The sequence below is a fragment of the Hylobates moloch genome, unplaced genomic scaffold, assembly GCF_009828535.3.
Source record: "Hylobates moloch isolate HMO894 unplaced genomic scaffold, HMol_V3 SCAFFOLD_7, whole genome shotgun sequence".
Taxonomy (NCBI): Eukaryota; Metazoa; Chordata; class Mammalia; order Primates; family Hylobatidae; genus Hylobates; species Hylobates moloch.
The window spans coordinates 125,547,136-125,571,543 of record NW_026652282.1 but is presented as its reverse complement, the minus strand read 5'-3'; the positions used below and the strand labels follow the sequence as shown (position 1 = coordinate 125,571,543).

General features: G+C 38.5%; 1 protein-coding gene across 2 annotated transcripts in view; it reads left to right on the top strand.

Annotated features, from left to right (window-relative positions):
• The window catches only part of PASD1 (PAS domain containing repressor 1), a 108,644-nt gene that overhangs the window by 56,133 nt on the left and 28,103 nt on the right, over positions 1–24,408 (top strand). For both annotated transcript variants that reach the window (XM_058441576.1, XM_058441575.1), the window contains exons 6-9: positions 1,058–1,157; positions 1,609–1,719; positions 3,054–3,184; positions 5,698–5,780. In XM_058441576.1, the coding sequence (XP_058297559.1) occupies positions 1,058–1,157; positions 1,609–1,719; positions 3,054–3,184; positions 5,698–5,780 (425 nt within the window). The remainder of the gene's footprint in view (positions 1–1,057; positions 1,158–1,608; positions 1,720–3,053; positions 3,185–5,697; positions 5,781–24,408) is intronic.

Here is a 24,408-nt window from a genome sequence, read left to right as displayed (position 1 = left end):
ATTTTTAAAGTTTCTTATTGATATGTAATATTTGTACATATGTATGGCTACATGTGATATTTCAATACATGCATAGAGTGTGTAATGACCAAATAGATGACAGATATCATAGCATGTATAGTATAGCATTTTGTATGCTTATGGGAACACTCAGTTGAGAGGGAAAGAAAACTTGATGTGTGGGGTAGGGTGAGACTTTCTAGAACAATGTCTTATCATAGTCTACAGAAAATGGGATGCAGTGCACAGGTGAAGGAGTTAAATTCAGGTAGGAGCTTATTCATTGGAAGAGGAGGGAAAGCAGGGCTAGGCACAGGAACAGATAGGTTGGTAGATTTGGTGTCAGATGTTGACATTTCCCATTTTTTTTCACTGAAACAAGAAATTAGGTCAGCTGAAAATGAAGGAAGGCTCGGGGGTTGGAGGTTTGAAGGAGGAAAAAGAGTAGGGGAGCAAATTGTCTAAATAAATGATTTTTGGGCAGACTTGAATACTTATTTCAAATAATATACTGCTTAGTTACGGGTTTTTCTTCATTTACATTCGATTGCTTGGGTGAAGGTGTAGATAAATGAAAGGTTGGAAGTAACTAGAGTTAAAATTTTCCCAGGCAAATATGGTAGAGGGAAAGAGCACATAGGAATGATTACACTGACTATGGAATCTGAGCTGGTTAGGGAAAGATGTGATGATTTGAGGAAGATAATGCACAGTAAAAATGTGATAGGAATGGATTAGAGGTCTCAGTGGATGGAATCATTGCTGGAGAGCTGGTACATACAAGAGGGGTGCTTGTATGAGTGCACTGGAAAGGTAGGAGATGGTGGTCATAAAGTAGGATAATGTGAATTGTATGTTTTAGAGGTACAACAGCTACAACTGTATATGGCTGAGGTGGGGCAGAGCATAAGCTCACTGGAGGTAAGGAGATAGAGGAACTGAACAGTATTAACACAGATAAAAAAGGAACTGAACAGTATTAACACAGATAAAAAAGTTTACTCTCTCCCTCTTCCCCTCCTTTTTCCCTTCACCACCTCCTCTCCTCTCCCGCCAGGCTGAGATTGTGGGCAAAAAATTATTAAGCCTTCTGCCTGATGAAGAGAAAGATGAAGTCTACCAAAAGACTGTTCTCAAATTTCCTTTACCAAACTCAGGTATGTATATTTTTAAAAGTAGTAAATTCTTAGGTTTTAAGGGACAAGTAACAATCGCTCAATGGATTAATTTCTAAAAAGATATTAGAGCATATACGGCTGTTGATCATATATTAATTTACTTTTATATAATATCACAAACTATATTTCTAGGGTTAAAAAATCTCTCCTCCATTAAATCTTATTCTTCACCACAGATCCTGAGTATTGTAGCATTTGTACAATTGCCTTAGTGCTATATAAATAATGGACCATTGTGTATAGTGTTCTAGCTGGTGCCCTACTCTACTGATACAACATAGATAGCTATGTAAGTGCTAATGTTCGTGGAAAGAAGATAATACTTTTGTAAAATCTAATCTAAGTAAGACATTGATCATATGAAATAATCCAGTAGAATATGGTAAAGTACAAATGTAGACTTGTTTTGTATTTGTCCTCTTTTTATTAGAAACACATATTGAATTTTGCTGTCATTTAAAAAGAGGAAATGTTGAACATGGTGACAGTTCTGCTTACGAAACCGTGAAATTTATTGTGAATGTAAGAGATATTTGTAATGGTAAGCAATTCTGTTTATCTTATCTATATGACATTTATGAGTTACGTAGCCTCTCATTACTAACATAAATGCTCTTCTGCTTGGTACTTGCAAACTGTCTGATATCCCTATGGCCACAGTTTCTGACTACTCACATTAATTAGACTTTTAAAAATTAACAGTGAAATTTACAAGGTGGGGGACACTGAGTTGTTAAGGATGGCTCTTTCTTTTTGTAAAACAAGGAAATGATTGCAAAAATATAACAAAAGAAGTTTAATGCATATCCATGCTTAAAATAAAGGGGACTCTATGGGTCTATGTGTACCAGAAATTAAAGTTTAAAGCAGTATGACAGTGGTAAGAAGAAGCTGATTTTGTGGTGGCCTTGGTGGATTTTAAGTCATGCATAGGCTCCATTGGCTGGGGTCAGGAATTCTAACACCCAGTCAGGCACCAGTATATAAAACCTAGAGATCAATAAAGTGATCAATAAAGTTCTGCCCATTGGCCCAGAGGAATGGCGAGTAGGTTTAGCAGCTCTCTGGGAATTTGAATGGACAAAATGTGCCATTTACAGGAAACCAAAACCCAAATTTTTGTTGCGTGTGGATATAGGGTCCATTTTACAAATTTTGAGGTTTCAGAAACTGCAAGTTGAGAAATTAACATAAGTTAATTAATATTAATTGGTTTGGAGCCATTAAAATATCTGAGACTTGAATCAGAGGTAAATAGCCCAAATAGCTAACAAATATATGAAAAGGTACTCCAACTCACTAATAAGCAAAGAATGAAACATTTAAAAACCAGTGACATTAGCACTCTACACCCATCCGAATGGGAAAAATTAGAAGTGTGAATAATACCAAATATTGATGAACATGTGAGAAATGAATAAATAAATAAATGAAATTAACTCACGCAACAGCTGGCTGATATATTTGTCACGATTCTTGGAAATTAAAAGTCATACCTTTTGAAAAAATCTTACTTGACTCTGTGTCCACAGATTACACACACACACATACACACACTCCCACACACTGTACCCATATGGTCTATATAAAAGAGAGGAGCCACATCTCTTTTGGAGACTAAAATGTCCATCCACAGGGCAATAACGGAAGACTGAAAACCAACCTTAACTCTCAACATTTGATTCTCAGTAATGAATTCTTTATGTTTTGTTGGGGAGAGTGGCTGAAAAAGAAAGAAGACAGGAAAAACCCCATGGCTCAGAATTTTGAAAATTGTCAGTGGGTTAGCAAACAGCACATGGATGTGTCAAGTATTTGTCTTCTTGTTTAACTGATCCACTTTTCTGTTGTCACGTGTGTGTCTATCTTCCTTAGAGTCTCCTGTGGTCTTTAGTGGCTTCTTTTCCAACCACCTCCGTGCTGGCTTGTCTGCTGCATGTATTCCTCAGGAGGATCGGTTTTATCTTGTGGGAAATGTTTGCATTCTCAGGACTCAGCTCCTGCAGGTGGGTATACTGTGTTTGTGCTTCCCCCATTGTGGCGATGTGGGCTTCCTTTGAAGGGTCACCTCCCCTTTGGTGTCTCAGCCACTGGACAACATTGCGAAATTACTCAGTGTGCGCAGAGATATGTAAATAAGGAAAATCAGCTCCTATGTTTCAGAAGGTGAACATCTCAGTGAAAATTTAGACACACTCGAAAGAGATGCACAATCATTTACAAGTAGTCTTGACATAATATAAAATATTATAAAATGTAGGTGCTGGGGACTGGAACACATTAAGAGAAATGAGCATTTTGGCAGGTAGATAAAGGAAGGCTTCTGATACCAGCTGAGTTTTGAGGCAGCTCCACCACAACCCCATTGGGTAGCTGATTGTAAAGGCTTCTGCTCTCTTTGTGTTCTCTAATATAGCATTCACAAATTCTAGCTCTAAAAAGAATTCACTTTGGGATTCATCTGATAGATTCAGCATCCATTAATTTATCCATTCAGTAACATATTTAGTAAGCACCTACTGTGTTGCAGGTACTATGCTAGTTGCCAGAGAGACATTAGGGGAGACAGACAATAGCTAAATAATATTGGAAGGTGCCATGAAGGATGACAGAATAATGTGCTAATGACTAGTGCGGGTGGGGAGTTCAGACAGAGTAGTCAGGGAAGATCCTTTTCGGATAATTTGTCTTTTGAGCAGAGACCCCTAGGGATGCTAAGAAAGGAAGGCAACGCAGGTAGATGGTTCAACATCTGTAAAAGACCTAAAGTAGTAACTAGCTTGGAGAGTTCCAAGTAACAAAGTAAGTTATGTGACCAGAATAAGGTGAAAGGGGGAAGGAGCAGCAGAAAATAAGATCCAATAGATAGGCAGGGGACAGATTATGTAGAACTTTGAGATCCATGGTAATCAGTTTGTGTGTGTGTGTGTGTGTGTGTGTGTCTATGATGGGTGTCTGTGTGTGTCTATTTTTTTTTTTTTGAGACGGAGTCTTTCTCTGTCGCCCAGGCTGGAGTGCAGTGGCGCAATCTCGGCTCACTGCAAGCTCCGCCTCCCGGGTTCACGCCATTCTCCTGATCAGTTTGGGTTTTATTTCAAGTGCGTTGGAAAGCAGGAAGATGACATGATCTGATTTTCTTTTTTAAAGGTCAGGCTGAATATTGGGTGAGAAATGGAGTATAGAGAAACAAGAATGGAAGCAAAAATACCTAAGTGAAAGATGATAGGGGCTTGGACTATGATTGTGGTAATGGAGATAAAAGTGTTCTGACTTGGGATGTATTTTGGAGATAGTGCCCTTGCTGATGAGTTAGAAGTGTCTAGGAGAAGGGAGAGAAGCATCTCATGGAGGATTCTTAGCTTTTTGGCTTGTGGAACTCAGCAAATGGAGGTGCCATTAACTGATTTTAGCAAGACTGGGACAATGTGGATCAGGCAGTGTGGGAGGCTAAAATCAAGAGCACTGTTTGGGCCATGTTAATATTGTGTTGACGTTACAACATACAACATATCCAACTCATTACCTTATAAGGGAAGCCTCTGATCCAGATTTCCTGTGTTCAAATCCTTTCCCTACCAGCTATGTGACCTTGGCCAAGTCACATCCTTTAGCCTCAGTTTCTTTTTCTATAAATGGGAGTCATATACCTTCTATTAGGGTTGTAAGGAGTAAATAAGACAGCTTCTCCTATATGGTAAGCACTCAGTAAATGTGAGCTGTTACAGTTGTTGTGATCAGTGTTATTACTGTCATTATTACTGCCATGATCCAGAGAAGGCAGCATACTTGCTTTACTTTTCACCTGTGGTTTAAAACGTGGCCTTTTCAGACCACATTTTAGAAACTGTGGAGGGGGCCTTTACATTCAATTTGAGAACAAGTAATATATGTCATCATTTCTTCAAATTTAAGATGGTAGGAAAAGTAGTATAGAAGAAGGACAGTTTAAGGAGGTTGCCTAATTCAGTTGTCCCACTCATTATTCCGTCTTTGTAGCCTTCTGGGATTTGAACTGTCACATCTGCCATGAGAATACAGACATCCCATTTTGGAAGTCAGCCCCAGTACCTACTTCCTTCTCTGAGAAAGAGAAAAAAATCTGATTTGGCCCAATACCTTGGTTGCCTTTACAGCACAGGGAACTCTATTTGTGTTCTAGTCCAGTTTCTCTCTAGGTTTATAGGATGTTTGTTCCATATTAGTGGACATTTTGGAGAAAAAATCTTGTGCAAACAGGCGGCTTTTTGGAGGAAGATTTTTTTCACAGCGTGACTGTGTAGTGCAGTGGGAAGGGTGGTGCACTCACAGTTCAAACTTTGAAATTCTGCTCCTGGATCTACTAGCTCTATTTCTTGGGTCAAATCATTATATCTCTGTAATCCTCAGTTTTCAAATCTGTGAAACTCCAGTGCATTTCTCACATTGATATGCCAATTATTCGTAACATTGGATATATGTGCTATGCACTTTTACTATTTAGCTACATATTAAATATCTAAATGTTTGAATTTCTCTGCAGCAACCTTGCACTTCAAAGGCAGTCAGTGATGAAGCTGTACTTACAGAAGATTCAGATGAGGAACCTTTTGTGGGAGAGCTCAGGTGAGACGTAGTATTGATAAAGGTAATGAAGATCTAGAATACAATTTTACTAAGCAAAACTAAAACAAGAGAAATAACACCTACAGATATTTTTTTCCCATCAAAATGAAAAGAAAAAGAAAAAAGAAACAAATGGGCCAGGGATGGTGGCTCGTGCCTGTAGTCCCAGAACTTTGGGAGGCTGAGGCAGGAGGATCCCTTGAGCCCAAGAGTTTGAGACCAGCTTGAGCAACATAGTGAGACCCTATTTCTACAAAAAATACAAAAAAAAAGTAGCCAAGCATGGTGGCATGTGCTTGTAGTCCTAGCTATTTGGGAGACTGATGTGGGAGGATCAGTTGAGCCCGGGATATCAGGTCTGCAGTGAGCAGTGATCGTGCCACCGCACTCCAGCCTGGGCAACAGAGTGAGACCCTGTCTCTAAATAAATAAATAAAACCAGAATAGCAGTCTACTAGTCTGAACTTCCTTTCCCAGCTCATATAATTCACATGTTTTTCCAACAGAATGTAAATACAGGTGATTGGCTTTTTATTTTTTATTTTTTAAAAAAGCATTAAAGCAATAAATAGAGAAAACTTAACTGACCCAGGCATGTAATGACTTTCAAATTAAGGTAATGCATTTTAATATACTACTTCATTACTTTATTTCTTGAAAAGAAAGGTAATGTTTAGACACTTTTATTTTTTTTTATTATACTTTAGGTTTTAGGGTACATGTGCACAATGTGCAGGTTTGTTACATATGTATCCATGTGCCATGTTGGTGTGCTGCACCCATGAACTCGTCATTTAGCGTTAGGTATATCTCCTAATGCTGTCCCTCCCCCCTCCCCCCACCCACAACAGTCCCCGGAGTGTGATGTTCCCCTTCCTGTGTCCATGAGTTCTCATTGTTCAATTTCCACCTATGAGTGAGAACGTGCGGTGTTTGGTTTTTTGTCCTTGCGATAGTTTACTGAGAATGATGTTTTCCAGCTTCATCCATGTCCCTACAAAGGACATGAACTCATCATTTTTTATGGCTGCATAGTATTCCATGGTGTATATGTGCCACATTTTCTTAATCCAGTCTATCATTGTGGGACATTTGGGTTGATTCCAAGTCTTTGCTATTGTGAATAGTGCTGCAATAAACATACGTGTGCATGTGTCTTTATAGCAGCATGATTTATAGTCCTTTGGGTATATACCCAGTAATGGGATGGTTGGGTCAAATGGTATTTCTAGTTCTAGATCCCTGAGGAATCGCCACACTGTCTTCCACAATGGTTGAACTAGTTTACAGTCCCACCAACAGTGTAAAAGTGTTCCTATTTCTCCACATCCTCTCCAGCACCTGTTGTTTCCTGATTTTTTAATGATGGCCATTCTAACTGGTGTGAGATGGTATCTCACTGTGGTTTTGATTTGCATTTCTCTGATGGCCAGTGATGATGAGCATTTCTTCATGTGTTTTTTGGCTGCATAAATGTCTTCTTTTGAGAAGTGGTTTAGACACTTTTAAATGGTAGAAGAGCAAGTATGCATTGTGGTAACTGCTAATTATACAGGCATCTCTCTTTTGTGAATCTAATGTGTTCTTTAAAATTTGTTTACTAACACATTTTCAGAGAAAAGAAGCCAATATTCCACTATTTTACGTGAGAAAAGTAAAAATATATTCCTAACCCTCAGGAAAATGCTGATTAATTTGCCAGATACCACTAAAACCCCTTTATAAACTTATTTAACAACCCACAAAGGATTTCTATAAAATATAAATTATTTATAATACTATATAGTTATTCAGCATTTGATAAACTCATTGTTAGGCACGTTTGTATGTAATAAGCCACAATAGCATACACTATACAGTGTCTAGTATTGGGAGTGGATCACATTTTCCTTCTACATTGCAGCATTGCAGTGTACATGTACTGGTAAATAAATAATGAAGTAATATATTAAACATATTAAATATGTGCACTGTATGCCAGTAATATTTAGCAAAATAAAATAAGCAAACGAGAACTTTGCAAGAGGTTTCTTGGAATCAAACGCATGCTTGTATGAGGTCTGTTGGTGAGAAGAGTGAGCTGGAAGCTGTGGTCACTGTTACTATTCGGGGGCAGGAGGAGGTAAGGAAGCCAGAGCTGGTGAAGGAATGAGTTAAACAGGAAATATTTGAGGCTCATCTGGATTTAAGAGAAGGCAGGGAGAATCTTCCATTCCCATCAGAAGAGTACAGAGGTGATTGGTTGTCCACCATTATCTGATGCTACACACAGAGCAATGGGATGAGAAACAGAACTCATCGTGGCTAGCTATTTACATCCCCTTTGCTTGGTTAAAAATTCTTGCTGACATAAAGCTGCATTTGTATTAATAATTGTGTAATTGTGTGTTGAATGTGACAGTGTGACATGTCTGCTCATGCCATGATCACATTTATTTGTACCAGCATTCTGTTTTTATGGAATCTAATTTTTATTTTTATTTATTTATTTTTTATTTTTATTTATTATTTATTTATTTATTTATTTATTTATTTATTTATTTATTATACTTTAAGTTTTAGGGTACATGTGCACAATGTGCAGGTTTGTTACATATGTATACATGTGCCATGTTGGTTTGCTGCACCCATTAACTCGTCATTTAGCATTAGGTATATCTCCTAATGCTGTCCCTCCCCCTTTCCCCCATGCCACAACAGTCCCCAGAGTGTGATGTTCCCCTTCCTGTGTCCATGTGTTCTCATTGTTCAATTCCCACCTATGAGTGAGAACATGCGGTGTTTGGTTTTTTGTCCTTGTAATAGTTTCCTGAGAATGATGGTTTCCAGTTTCATCCATGTCCCTACAAAGGACATGAACTCATCCTTTTTTATGGCCGCATAGTATTCCCTGGTGTATATGTGCCACATTTTCTTAATCCAGTCTATCGTTGTTGGACATTTGGGTTGGTTCCACGTCTTTGCTATTGTGAATACTGCTGCAATAAACATACATGTGCATGTGTCTTTATAGCAGCATGTTTTATAACCCTTTGGGTATATACCCAGTAATGGGATGGCCGGGTCAAATGGTATTTCTAGTTCTAGATCCCTGAGGAATCGCCACACTGACTTCCACAATGGTTGAACTAGTTTACAGTCCCACCAACAGTGTAAAAGTGTTCCTATTTCTCCACATCCTCTCCAGCACCTGTTGTTTCCTGATTTTTTAATGATGGCCATTCTAACAGGTGTGAGATGGTATCTCATTGTGGTTTTGATTTGTATTTCCCTGATGGCCAGTGATGATGAGCATTTTTTCATGTGTTTTTTGGCTGCATAAATGTCTTCTTTTGAGAAGTGTCTGTTCATATCCTTTGCCCACTTGTTGATGGGGTTGTTTGTTTTTTTCTTGTAAATTTCTTTGAGTTCATTGTAGATTCTGGATATTAGCCCTTTGTCAGATGAGTAGATTGAAAAAATTTTCTCCCATTCTGTAGGTTGCCTGTTCACTCTGATGGTAGTTTCTTTTGCTGTGCAGAAGCTCTTTAGTTTAATTAGATCCCATTTGTCAATTTTGGCTTTTGTTGCCATTGCTTTTGGTGTTTTACACATGAAGTCCTTGACCACGCCTATGTCCTGAATGGTATTGCCTAGGTTTTCTTCTAGGGTTTTTGTGGTTTTAGGTCTAACATGTAAGTCTTTAATCCATCTTGAATTAATTTTTGTATAAGGTGTAAGGAAGGGATCCAGTTTCAGCTTTCTACATATGGCTAGCCAGTTTTCCCAGCACCATTTATTAAATAGGGAATCCTTTCCCCATTGCTTGTTTTTGTCAGGTTTGCCAAAGATCAGATGGTTGTAGATATGTGGCATTATTTCTGAGGGCTCTGTTCTGTTCCATTGATCTATATGTCTGTTTTGGTACCAGTACCATGCTGTTTTGGTTACTGTAGCGTCATAGTATAGTTTGAAATCAGGTAACGTGATGCCTCCAGCTTTGTTCTTTTGGCTTAGGATTGACTTGGCCATGCGGGCCCTTTTTTGGTTCCATATGAACTTTAGTTTTTTCCAATTCTGTGAAGAAAGTCATTGGTAGCTTGATGGGGATGGCATTGAATCTATAAATTACCTTGGGCAGTATGGCCATTTTCACAATATTCATTCTTCCTACCCATGAGCATGGAATGTTCTTCCATTTGTTTGTATCCTCTTTTATTTCATTGAGCAGTGGTTTGTAGTTCTCCTTGAAGAGGTCCTTCACATCCCTTGTAAGTTGGATTCCTAGGTATTTTATTCTCTTTGAAGCAATTGTGAATGGGAGTTCACTCATGATTTGGCTCTCTGTTTGTCTGTTATTGGTATATAAGAATGCTTGTGATTTTTGCACATTGATTTTGTATCCTGAGACTTTGCTGAAGTTGCTTATCAGCTTAAGAAGATTTTGGGCTGAGACAATGGGGTTTTCTCGATATACAATCATGTCATCTGCAAACAGGGACAATTTGACTTCCTCTTTTCCTGACGGAATACTCTTTATTTCCTTCTCCTGACTGATTTCCCTGGCCGGAACTTCCAACACTATGTTGAACAGGAGTGGTGAGAGAGGGCATCCCTGTCTTGTGCCAGTTTTCAAAGGAAATGCTTTCAGTTTTTGCCCATTCAGTATGATATTGGCTGTGGGTTTGTCATAGATAGCTCTTATTATTTTGAGATATGTCCCATCAATACCTAGTTTATTGAGGGTTTTTAGCATGAAGAGTTGTTGAATTTTATCAAAGACCTTTTCTGCATCTATTGAGATAATCATGTGGTTTTTGTCATTGGTTCTGTTTATATGCTGGATTACATTTATTGATTTGTGTATGTTGAACCAGCCTTGCATCCCAGGGATGAAGCCCACTTGATCATGGTGGATAAGCTTTTTGATGTGCTGCTGGATTCGGTTTGCCAGTATTTTATTGAGGATTTTTGCATCAATGTTCATCAAGGATGTTGGTCTAAAATTCTCTTTTTTGGTTGTGTCTCTGCCAGGCTTTGGTATCAGGATGATGCTGGCCTCATAAAATGAGTTAGGGAGGGTTCCCTCTTTTTCTATTGATTGGAATAGTTTCAGAAGGAATGGTACCAGCTCCTCCTTGTACCTCTGGTAGAATTCGGCTGTGAATCCATCTGGTCCTGAACTTTTTTTGGTTGGTAAGCTATTGATTATTGCCACAATTTCAGAGCCTGTTATTGGTCTATTCAGAGATTCAACTTCTTCGTGGTTTAGTCTTGGGAGGGTGTATGTGTCGAGGAATTTATCCATTTCTTCTAGATTTTCTAGTTTATTTGCGTAGTGGTGTTTGTAGTATTCTCTGATGGTAGTTTGTATTTCTGTGGGATTGGTGGTGATATCCTGTTTATCATTTTTTCTGGTGTCTATTTGATTCTTCTGTCTTTTCTTCTTTATTAGTCTTGTTAGCTGTCTATCAATTTTGTTGATCTTTTCAAAAAACCAGCTCCTGGATTCATTAATTTTTTGAAGGGATTTTGTGTCTCTATTTCCTTCAGCTCTGCTCTGATTTTAGTTATTTCTGGCCTTCTGCTAGCTTTTGAATGTGTTTACTCTTGCTTTTCTAGTTCTTTTAATTGTGATGTTAGGGTGTCAATTTCAGATCTTTCCTGCTTTCTCTTGTGGGCATTTAGTGCTATAAATTTCCCTCTACACACTGCTTTGAATGTGTCCCAGAGATTCTGGTATGTTGTGTCTTTGTTCTCGTTGGTTTCAAAGAACATCTTTATTTCTGCCTTCATTTCGTTATGTACCCAGTAGTCACTCAGGAGCAGGTTGTTCAGTTTCCATGTAATTGAGCAGTTTTGAGTGAGTTTCTTAATCCTGAGTTCAAGTTTGATTGCACTGTGGTCTGAGAGACAGTTTGTTATAATTTCCATTCTTTTACATTTGCTGAGGAGTGCTTTACTTCCAACTGTGTGGTCAGTTTTGGAATAGGTGTGGTGTGGTGCTGAAAAAAATGTATATTCTGTTGATTTGGGATGGAGAGATCTGTAGATGTCTATTAGGTCTGCTTGGTGCAGAGCTGAGTTCAATTCCTGGGTATCGTTGTTAACTTTCTGTCTCGTTGATCTGTCTAATGTTGACAGTGGGGTGTTAAAGTCTCCCATTATTATTGTGTAGGAGTCTAAGTCTCTTTGTAGGTCACTAAGGACTTGGTTTATGAATCTGGGTGCTCCTGTGTTGGGTGCATATATATTTAGGATAGTTAGCTCTTCTTGTTGAATTGATCCCTTTACCATTATGTAATGGCCTTCTTTGTCTCTTTTGATCTTTGTTGGTTTAAAGTCTGTTTTATCAGAGACTAGGATTGCAACCTCTCCCTTTTTTTGTTTTCCATTTGCTTGGTAGATCTTCCTCCATCCCTTTATTTTGAGGCTATGTGTGTCTCTGCACATGAGATGGGTTTCCTGAATACAGCACACTGATGGGTCTTGACTCTTTATCCAATTTGCCAGTCTGTGTCTTTTAATTGGAGCATTTAGCCCATTTACATTTAAAGTTAATACTGTTATGTGTGAATTTGTTCCTGTCATTATGATGTTAGCTGGTTATTTTGCTCGTTAGTTGATGCAGTTTCTTCCTAGCCTCGATGGTCTTTACAATTTGTCATGTTTTTGCTGTGGTTGGTACCAGTTGTTCCTTTCCATGTTTAGTGCTTCCTTCAGGAGCTCTTTTAGGGCAGGCCTGGTGGTGACAAAAATCACTCAGCATTTGCTTGTCTGTAAAGTATTTTATTTCTCCTTCACTTATGAAGCTTAGTTTGGCTGGATATGAAATTCTGGGTTGAAAATTCTTTTCTTTAAGAATGTTGAATATCGGCCCCCACTCTCTTCTGGCTTGTAGAGTTTCTGCTGAGAGATCAGCTGTTAGTCTGATGGGCTTCCCTTTGTGGGTAACCCGACCTTTCTCTCTGGCTGCCCTTAACATTTTTTCCTTCATTTCAACTTTGGTGAATCTGACAATTATGTGTCTTGGAGTTGCTCTTCTCAAGGAGTATCTTTGTGGCATTCTCTGTATTTCCTGAATCTGAATGTTGGCCTGCCTTGCTAGATTGGGGAAGTTCTCCTGGATAATATCCTGCAGAGTGTTTTCCAACTTGGTTCCATTCTCCCCGTCACTTTCAGGTACACCAGTCGGACGTAGATTTGGTCTTTTCACATAGTCCCATATTTCTTGGAGGCTTTGTTCATTTCTTTTTATTCTTTTTTCTCTAAACTTCCCTTCTTGCTTCATTTCATTCATTTTGTCTTCCATCACTGATACCCTTTCTTCCAGTTGATCACATTGGCTCCTGAGGCTTCTGCATTCTTCACGTAGTTCTCGAGCCTTGGCTTTCAGCTCCATCAGCTCCTTTAAGGACTTCTCTGCATTGGTTATTCTAGTTATCCATTTGTCTAATTTTTTTTCAAAGTTTTTAACTTCTTTGCCATTGGTTTGAATTTCCTCCTGTAGCTCGGAGTAGTTTGATCATCTGAAGCCTTCTTCTCTCAACTCGTCAAAGTCATTCTCCATGCAGCTTTGTTCTGTTGCTGGTGAGGAGCTGCGTTCCTTTGGAGGAGGAGAGGTGCTCTGCTTTTTAGAGTTTCCAGTTTTTCTGCTATGTTTTTTCCCCATCTTTGTGGTTTTATCTACTTTTGGTCTTTGATGATGGTGACTTACAGATGGGTTTTTGGTGTGGATGACCTTTCTGTTTGTTAGTTTTCCTTCTAATAGACAGGACCCTCAGCTGCAAGTCTGTTGGAGTTTGCTAGAGGTCCACTCCAGACCCTGTTTGCCTGGGTATCATCAGCAGTGGCTGCAGAACAGTGGTGGCTGTAGAACAGTGGATATTGGTGACCCGCAAATGCTGCTGCCTGTTTGTTCCTCTGGAAGCTTTGTCTCAGAGGAGTACCCAGCCATGTGAGGTGTCGGTCTGCCCCTCCTGGGGGGTGCCTCCCAGTTACACTGCTCGGAGGTCAGGGACCCACTTGAGGAGGCAGTCTGCCCGTTCTCAGATCTCCAGCTGTGTGCTGGGAGAACCACTACTCTCTTCAAAGCTGTCAGACAGGGACATTTAAGTCTGCAGAGGTTACTGCTGTCTTTTTGTTTGTCTGTGCCCTGCCCCTAGAGGTGGACCTACAGAAGCAGGCAGGCCTCCTTGAGCTGTGGTGGGCTCCACCCAGTTCAAGCTTCCCGGCTGCTTAGTTTACCTAATCAAGCCTGGGCAATGGCGGGCACCCCTCCCCCAGCCTCGCTGCCGCCTTACAGTTTGATCTCAGACTGCTGTGCTAGCAATCAGTGAGACTCCGTGGGCGTAGGACCCTCCAAGCCAGGTGCAGGATATAATTTCCTGGTGTGCCATTTTTTAAGCCTGTTGGAAAAGCACAGTATTAGGGTGGGAGTGACCCGATTTTCCAGGTGTCACCCCTTTCTTTGATTAGGAAAGGGAACTCCCTGACCCCTTGAGCTTCCCAAGTGAGGCAATGCCTTGCCCTGCTTCGGCTTGCGCACGGTGCGCTGCACCCACTGTCCTGCACCCACTGTCTGGCACTCCCTAGTGAGATCAACCCAGTACCTCAGATGGAAATGCAGAAATCACCATCTTCTGCATCGCTCACGCTGGGAGCTGTAGACCAGAGCTGTTCCTATTTGGCCATCTTGGCTCCACCCTCTTGTTGTTTGTTTTCTTATTGAATTTTGAGAATTCTTTTTTCAGTTTCATTTTTTATTCACAAAATATTTTCTCATATTCATTGTCTTTAATCTTTGCAACATCCTGCAAACATTGTTGTAATATTAATTTTACAAAGTCAGAGCAGTAAAAATTAAAAATGTAGTCTCCAAAGCTAACAGTCTGGGTTCAAATTCTGGGTTTGTCACTTATTTGCTGTATTAACTTTAGCAGCTTGACTTCCCTGAACCTTGATATCCTCAACTATGAAATCATACTCATATAAAACCATAATTCTCAGCAAATTATCACAAGGACAGAATACCGAACACTGCATGTTCTCACTCATAGGTGGAATTGAACAATGAGAACGCTTGGACACAAGGCAGGGAACATCACACACTGGGGCCTTTCGGGGAGTGGGGGGCTGGGGGAGAGATAACATTAGGAGAAATACCTAATGTAAATGACGAGTTGATGGGTGCAGCGAACCAACATGGCACATGTATACCTATGTAACAAACCTGCACGTTGTGCACATGTACCCTAGAACTTAAAAAAAAAAAAAAAGAAAAAACATAACAACACTTGCTGAGTGCTTACTATGTATCAGGCATGGTTCAGAGTATTTTAAACACATCTTAACTCATTTCATCCTCACCACAGTCTATGAGTTTTGAGAATTCTTTATACATTCTGGATACAAGTTCTTTGTTCAATATTTGATGTGCAAGTACTTTCTCAAGTCTGGGGCTTCTATTTTCATTCTCTTAACAGTGTATTTTGCAGAACAAAGCGTTTTTATTTTAAGAAAGGAATATTTTGTCATTTTTTTTTTCTCTGATGGATTGCTTTTGGTGTCATGTCTTAAGAATTCATTACCAAACCAAGACCACATAAACTTTTTTTTTTCCCAAAAGTTTTATCATTCCGGATTTTAAGTTTGTATCTATGATCTACTTTTAGTTAATATTTTTATAAGGTGTGAGATTTAGGTCAAAGTTCATTGTTTTTGGTATATGGATGTCCAGTTGTTCCAGTATCATTTGTTGAAATATGATCTTGTTACTGTCTTGCTCAAAATCTTTCAGTGCTTTCCCCATTGCACTTAGAATAAAATCCAAACTCCTTTTGTATGGTCTGTAAAGCATACTGCTCTCATGCGTACTTATTTCTGAAACCTCATTTTGTGTTGTATTCCCTTTTGTCTGTCAGACTTCAGCCTCCCTGGCTTCTCTTTTCTGTGAATTCTCAACACTCTTTTCCAACGTAGAGCCTTTGCACAAGTTTGTGTCCTCAACCTGAAATATTTTTCCATTATGTTGTTCAATAGTTGCCTTATACTGGCTCCCCTAAGTTTATTTTTTATTCTCTCCTCTGGCATTCTGCCCTTTTCCTTAATCATACTTATTACAATTTTTAACTTTATAGTTATCTCTAAACTAATCATTCATTGTCTGGATTTCCCATGAAACTGTAAGATCCATGAGGCTGTGTTTGCAGTGTCCAGTACTGTGCCTATCCTCATAAAACTTGCTGTCTAGTGCTGAGATGTACAACTAAACGAGAAACTACAATACTACAAGAAACTGCACCATTCTGCATAAATGCCATTTAAGTTCATTCACTATTTCTACATGGACTAAAATGTTTTTCCCCTCTATATTTTGTATACTTGACTCCTTATCACCACTCAAGAAACAGTTCCATCTTCCCTCTCTGAGAAGTTCCTCCTGGTGCCCAGTTCTGAAGAGCTCTTCCTCCCTGCTTTCTTCTCTCGTACTGACACTCTCCACTTTGCCTTGAGATCACAGAGACTGACTTAGCTCTTCTCCTGGAAAATTAAAAGCTTGCTGAGAGTGGGATCCAAATTGCATTCAGCTTGTGTCTCCCTCAGTACACAGACTAGCTCATTTTATTCAATTAACTCATTTTCTGATTTCTAGAATACAGTCATGTGTTTAGCTATGGGTCCATCTTACCATTGGAAACTAACAGAGCTGATTTTCAGAACAAAAAAAGAAAAAAAGGCCAAACTTCAAATCATATCTCATATTTGCACAGCCAACACAGGCCATTAGCGTTTTAATAAATAGCAAAGACATAAAACGTTTTCTTTTAACATATGCTGGGACTCGACTGGTCTCTGTTGCTTTATTTCCCCAACTGGCTCAATATAATAGTCCTATAAAAGTGACAGAAAAACCATATACCATGTTACCTTAGAGGGATGACTGAGACGGTTACAAAAATAGGAAGACTCAGATGCCAAATAAAACATGGGATGTTTGGCAAAGCCTTAGCATGAACATATGTACCTAGTCCAGGCGCTCTAAAGTTACTGGCTGTATTAAAAAGAAGTTGGTCCTGCCCTGTTTTATGATGTAAAGCTGTGTGTGTGGTTGCGTGTGTCTTGTTTCATTGAAGTGAAAGCAAATCATTTTGACTGAATAGTGACAAATATTAATCCATAAAATAGTTTTTAGACTGGAAAAATATTTGATAATGGATCCAAATATGAAAATAATGAAATATAAAAGTCAACGTAGTACCTTATAAACTGTAGAAATTATATCTGAGCTGTCAGTTCTAGTCCTTCAAAAACCCTGTCCTCTTTGAGTGAGAGATGCATCCCTATAGAACATCCTGTCCTCAGTTGGAAGGCTTGGCCTTAAGGGCTTATTAGTTAGTGGGAACAGAGCAAACTTTCTTTATACCTTACCACACAGTGCTGGTCTTAGTATAGTCTTGTGTCTGATTTATGAATTTCTCCTGGAATGAATTTTCCACAAATATATGATGGGGAACTGTGTAGCCTTGACATTCATTCTGCCCATGAATGTCTTTAGTGTTAGCAGCTGGCATCCAGGCATATTCCAGTGACTCACCAACCAAAGCTATATGTTGCCTTCTCTACGTTTGAAAAGGGGCAGGGGGTGGACCACAGAACACTAATCAGATTCTAAAGTTGCCTTCATGTTTACTTAATATTTCTACACTGCTCAGAGGAAGCCAATATCAGCAATATTCTTTTTGAGATGACAAAACCTTGAAATTTTTTTGGTTATTTTTATAGCAGTAGAGTTTTTGTTGACTTAGTGTTGATTTTTCTGTTTTCTCTTTCTTATTTGACGTTAGGGCAACTCTTACCATAGATTAACTGCTCTTCAGGGTACATCAGACTAAGATTTCTACCATGTTGATGATTTGTGTTTACTTTTTAAGTGTAACGAATATTGTGTATTACTTGTTTTTTTTAATTCTGGTGAGGAAATACCACCAAGTGCTGTTCGGTGTTTTTCCTCTTTTGATGTGTTTGTGGAAAACTGGTGTAACCAAAAAAGCACATTAGAGGAGTTCAAAATGGCCCTTTAGAGAGTGATGGTTTCTATGAAATGGATAGATTATGATTTTAGTGGAAATTTTCCCATTTTGACTTCATCCTTTGTAAAACACCTAAATATATGAGAGTCACTGCATTTGACTTCTTTTTTGTTGTGTATTAGTAGTGATTTGAAGCAAGCCTTTACCGTACGGCTAAAAGAAGAACTGAATTTTCTTAACTATGCCATAAAAGTAATTACCTGCCAGATAAAAGGGACCTCATGTTATAAATAGTTGAAACTTCAACATTTTGTTTTAAATCTTCATTTTCTAATACGTGAAATTATCTGAACTAATCTATATGGTGTAGGCTCAGTTATGTCTCAGCTTCAGATATATCAGTTGTATATATGTTAACCCACAAAAAGAATATGGTTTTGAAAGCCATAAGAATCCATATCTGTGTCTTGTACAGGAAGACAGGAAGGCTGAAATGGAAAGATGCTTATAGACCCTAACTCATTGTCTCATGAAAGTCAGTCCTCTTCATGCTGTGGCCAGGGAGCAGTGAGGGTTGTGGTGCTCAGGGTAGGGAATTGGAGAGGAGAAAGGTGCATTATTTCCTGAGTCATCTTGTTTCACTTTCTGCCTAGCTCTCAATCCCAACACACACCATAGGCGTGTGCACACGCGTACACACACACACACACACACACACGTATACTAGACATTTTCCTTCCCCATCCTTTTAGGCCCTGGAGTAATAAATTATTCTGCCGGAGAGGACGGGTAAATTCAAATAGCCCACTCCTTCCATTCAGAATATCTGAAAGAAATATCATACTTTTCCCCTCACATCAAAAAAGACAGAACTTTTTGTGACTAAAAGTTAATTTCTTAAGCCAAAAGAAAATTTCTGGAAGCAGTCACTCAGGAAGAGTTTTCTAAAACATTCATATGCTAAGATGGTAAACGATGGGATTTGTTGTCCCTTTGTTAGCAGGAAAGCATGATCTTGAGCAGCTTCAGGTCCATCAAGATCTTTCCCAAGTGAGAATGCAATGGGCTTCTCTGGCTGTAAGTTGTCAGTTGCCTCTGCTGTCACTGGAGAGAAAGAAACCAATCACCTGCTCGTGTTTTTTCAAATTACAAAATCCATTCTTACGTTGTAAAAAAACAGGCTGCTGCTGATTTTGGCTCACAGGCCGTAGTTTGGATCCCTTATCTATTCAGTATACTAAGTATCTGTTCATATCAATATATTATTCTTGATTATATGCAATGACTACATTCTTGATTGTAGTCAATGGATATATTCTTATTTTCAACATTTTAAGGAATGTTTAATTTGTAAAAAGTTAAAAGTCACAGAATGGTTTACCATTTTTATGAATAAAAACAGAATTTCAGGATTTCATATGAATGTTTTTAGTTTATGCTAATTTAATAATACACTTTTAAAGAATTCATTTTCTAATTTTTCAATGATTTAGCATGTTTTCAGATTTTATCACCAATATCATCAAATGACTCATTTGCCAAATTTACCATTTTCCCCAAACTTATATCTTTGAACTCTGATAAAGCTTAATGACTTAGAGTGGATTGAAATATTTTAACAGTTTTTGAAGATACTTAGGATATATTGTGCTTGGCCAATTTTTCTATTAACATTTTAAGAAAGGTTCCATTTGTCTGTACCCCGGGTCCCTTACTGCTGCAGCTGAATTGAGCAGGGGACAAGAGAGGGGAACTTGCGATGGGGGAAATAAACAAAGGAGAGCCAGCATCCAGCACAGCTTGGGCTACCAACCCCTGAAGTCGGGTTGGGAGGAAACTGGAGTCCATGAGAGAAGGAGATGAGGAGCTAAGCAGGTGTCTGAAGCCCTCAGGACTCTGAAATCCTTCCTTCCTACAATAGTCTTAAAATCTGCCAACTCAGCATACTGCAAATTTTATGAATAGCTTAAAGAAACAGGTTTTTGGTAAATCAATATATTTGGATAATTTGACAAATTGATAGTTTGATTCACGTTCATTCAGTCCATTTGTCTCCTGGCAAGTTGGCTTTTGGAAAATTTCATATTAGTAGATTGACTTGGGAAGTTGGTATGCTTCCATACTGAAAAGCAGTGGCTTTCCAGAAGCAAAACTAAGAATGAGCCAGGAGTGGGTCAAGATTGCATCCTTCCTGGAAACAATAGTGTGCACAAACTGCCTGGTAAAGTTGGTAATAGCTCATAGTTATCTGCAGTTCATTCTGTGGAGGATGTTAGTGGGTTAACTTGTGGTGTGAATATAAAGTGAAGGAACTGATCTTAACATATGAGCCTATCGATTTCAAAGACATACACATTTTGGTAATAGAGACAAATGGAGGCATCGCATGCCTCTATCAAAACATTTCATGTACCCCATAAATATATACACCTACTGTGCACACACAAAAATCAAAATCAAAAATAAAAATAAACAAATTAGGGCATATTGGACATGTGGCATGACAAAATCAAGGCATTTCTGGCTGGGATTAAACAAAACTAGAGATTATTTTACTACTCCCTAGTGGTGACACAACTATTGCTCTTACTGGTGTAAGGAGTTAGCAGACTGGGTTCATATTCTGGCTTTGTCACTTACTAGTTGTGAACTTATATGTTATTCACGTTATAAAGCTTTATTTTCCTCATCTATAAAGTGGAGATGATAACAGAACATATGTCATTGAGTTATTGTAGGACTCAGAAAGGTAATATGTGTAAGATACAGACCCCATGGTAAGAACTTGGTAAATGATAGTGTCTTTTCTGTCAGTCAGAGATGAGATTGGTTGTGGGTAGGGAATATGGTTAGTTAGCAATTACCTTAAGATTACTGAGGGTGATGATGCAGCATTCACTTCAAGTTACTGATATTCTGAACCGATCAAAATTACATCCATTGACTATCTGCCTTTAGCTAAGGTTCCTAAAATGAACTAAATTCATCTTCAAATAATGTAAATCTATTAAGACGACTATCTCCAATTATTTATTTAGTAAAAGGTGGCTATATTGAAAGAGAAGGACCTATCAAATATTTAGAAGGCAGTGTAGTTATTTTGTATTCGGAAGGATCAGGATTTGTACATTGATTCTGAAGATATTTACAAGTGTACATTGTATGCAGAGCCCTGTAGCCACAGAACACGCTTCTCTTCTCCCCCTCAAAGGAGGGTATTGGTCTAGGTGATCTACAGCAATAGCAACATTCCCAACTCTCTCAGTGCAGTTTCAAGTCACAAAACCCAAGCTCTTGATCCCTAGTCTGCTCATCTTAACACTAGAGCACCTGCTTCTTGGCTCCAAAGGAATAGAGAAATGATAGCTCATGTAGAACTCATCTTGCAGGAAGACGTTTCCTAGGAGAGAGAATTAAAATTACAGAACAACAATTGTAAAGCAAATTACAGTATTATACCTCTCAAATCTATAGTTAAGTGTAATAGAAACTTAGAGACATAGGGTGGTCAATGAAAGAATGGCTAACGAGGGCATTTGAACTGACCACACTTGTGGGGACTCTACAGATTACAATGTACTTTTTCTTTTTTTTTCAATTTTTCAGAATTTTGTTTTCACTTTTTGCATGTGGAGTTGAGAAAAATATTTTTTCCAGCTTTATTTAGGTATAATTGACCAATATTGAGGGTATGTGACCCCAGCTTCTGTTCACCTTCCATGGCATGCCTAGAATACTGAATAAAATAGTGGGAGGCTGGGGCAAAGAGAGGCTGTTTCAGGCTTAATTCCCAGGGAGACACTTAACAGGAATCCTCTTCTAAGAACATAATGACTCTTGAGGCGAGGTATGCTTTGGAGCTGCTAGTATCTAGTTATCAAGGATGGCTGAGATGCAGTTGGATTTGAAGGAAAAGTTGATACCTGATCCTTGACTCAAGATTTTACATTTCAGACAGGGCATGGTAGTGGGCTTCCTCTGAGAGCCTGTAGACTAGCCTTGGTTAGAGTAACCTTAAAAATTAGCTCCATAAACTTTGTTCATAACCTGCAACCAAGAAGGGAAATCTGGTTTTCTTTCCTTCCATCACTTCAGATTATATCATCTCAGCTGTAAATTAAATAGGGAGAGATATTTTAGGATTATATTTTTACTGTCATCAGTTTCCTGACTCTCTGCCACAACTGTTCAAAACACGCCTTAATTTGTACTCCATTGACGTATGAAAGGACAGTATTCATTTGACATCTTTTTCATATTTACAGTTTCATTTATACAGCAAGTAGAAGTAGATGATATTTTAAGCCAAAAACAACCTTGCATTAAAGTAATTCAACAGTGTTGAGCACTTTACCAATGGATATCAAACCTCCGTAAAATATTTAAAATGAAGAGAGAAGAAACATGAAGGGCTCAATTTAAGAGTAATATTTTGAGATTTTACATAATGAGACAGAGGTACTTTTCTTTGTAGAATTAGGTGTTCTTTTTATGTAACTACAACTGGCAAAGTGTTCTTTGATCTTTCTCCTTATTTTTAAAAATTAAGTGATACAATTTGGAAAAAGAAAGTTGTGCTTGTATCTGTTCCTAACCAAAGGCCAGCAGTAGATATGGCTGCAAACCCTCTGTTACATGTTATATCCCATATCCTGAGCCCGAACTCATTATTTACATGCACAAACTAGTTAGGTATTAAATATTCCCTAATGTTTTTATTTAAAATTGTAAGTGCTTCTCTGTGACTTTTAATTGTGAGGTGTTTTGTTTTGTTTTATTTTGTTTTCAGGTCTCCCTCTGTCGTCTAGGCTGGGGTGCATTGGCGTGATCACAGCTCACTGCAGCCTTGACCTCCCCGGCTCAAGTGATCCTCCCACTTCAGCCTCCTGAATAGCTGTGACCACTGGTGTGCACTGCCACATCTGACTTATTTTTTATTTTTTCTAGAGATGGGATCTCACTGTGTTGTCCTGGCTGGTCTCAAACTCCTGGGCTCAAGTGATCCTCCCACCTTGGCCTCCCAGAGTGCCTGTGACTTTTATGTTCTACTTCAAATATTTGCCATTTATATTGGCTTATGGAGAGGCACAAAATGTAAATTCACTGAATAATTTGGAAAATATTTACTTTTATTTATATTCTTGATATTTAAGTCGGTGGATTTTAAACAAAACATATTTGCTTCACAATATATTGCTGTCAAAGAGTTTTGTCCAGTAAAACTTACTGTATCCTTTAATACAGCACTGTCCAGTAGAACTTTCTGTGATGATTGCAGTGGCCTATAATCTGCTTCATCCAACACAGTAGCCACTAGCTACGGAGCACTTGAAATGTGGCTACTGTGACTGAAGACTATATTTTAAATTGTATTTAATTTAAATTAACTTAAATTTTGATTTAGCCACATGTGCCTAGTGACTGCCATATTGGACAATGCAGCAAGCAATACATTCTTATGTTGTTTATCTCAGATATAAAGTTATGCATTATTTAGAAGCCAATATAAAGGTATTAGATTGCTTTTAAGGAACAAATAGAAGCTCCAGCTTGTCCATTAAAATAATTTTGTCAATCTAAGCAGACTTGGGATGAAGGATGTGAAAACATTTTGATTGAATTGACTACTAAGTTTTATCTGTTTATTCCTTTATTTACTTAGCAAATATCCATTAAGCACATAGCAATTGCTCTCCATTGTGTGAAGTGCCTGGGATACAAGAAGTTTAAAGCATGTTCATTGCCTTGAAGAAATTCACCAGGTAGAAAAAGTAGATAGAAAGTAATAAGATGTAAGGAAGGGATCCAGTTTCAGCTTTCTACATATGGCTAGCCAGTTTTCCCAGCACCATTTATTAAATAGGGAATCCTTTCCCCATTTCTTGTTTTTGTCAAAGATCAGATAGTTTTAGATACGCGACATTGTTTCTGAGGGCTCTGTTCTGTTCCATTGATCTATGTCTCTGTTGTGGTACCAGTACCATGCTGTTTTGGTTACTGTAGCCTTGTAGTATAGTTTGAAGTCAGGTAGTGTGATGCCTCCAGCTTTGTTCTTTTGGCTTAGGATTGACTTGGCGATGTGGGCTCTTTTTTGGTTCCATATGAACTTTCAAGTAGTTTTTTCCAATTCTGTGAAGAAAGTCATTGGTAGCTTGATGGGGATGGCATTGAATCTATAAATTACCTTGGGCAGTATGGCCATTTTCATGATATTGATTCTTCCTACCTATGAGCATGGAATGCTCTTCCATTTGTTTGTATAGTGTTTGTATTCTCCTTGAAAGGTCCTTCACATCCTTTGTAATTGTTTAGGTTTTTTTCTTTGAAGAATTGTGAAGGGATTCATTTATTGGTGTATAAGAATGCTTGTGATTTTTGCACATTGATTTTGTATCCTGAGACTTTGCTGAAGTTGCTTATCAGATTAAGGAGATTTTGGGCTGAGACAATGGGGTTTTCTAGATATACAATCATGTCATCTGCAAGCAGGGACAATTTGACTTCCTCTTTTCCTAATTGAATACCCTTTATTTCCTTGTCCTACCTGATTGCCCTGGCCAGAACTTGCAGCACTATGTTGAATACGAGTGGTGAGAGAGGGCATCCCTGTCTTGTGC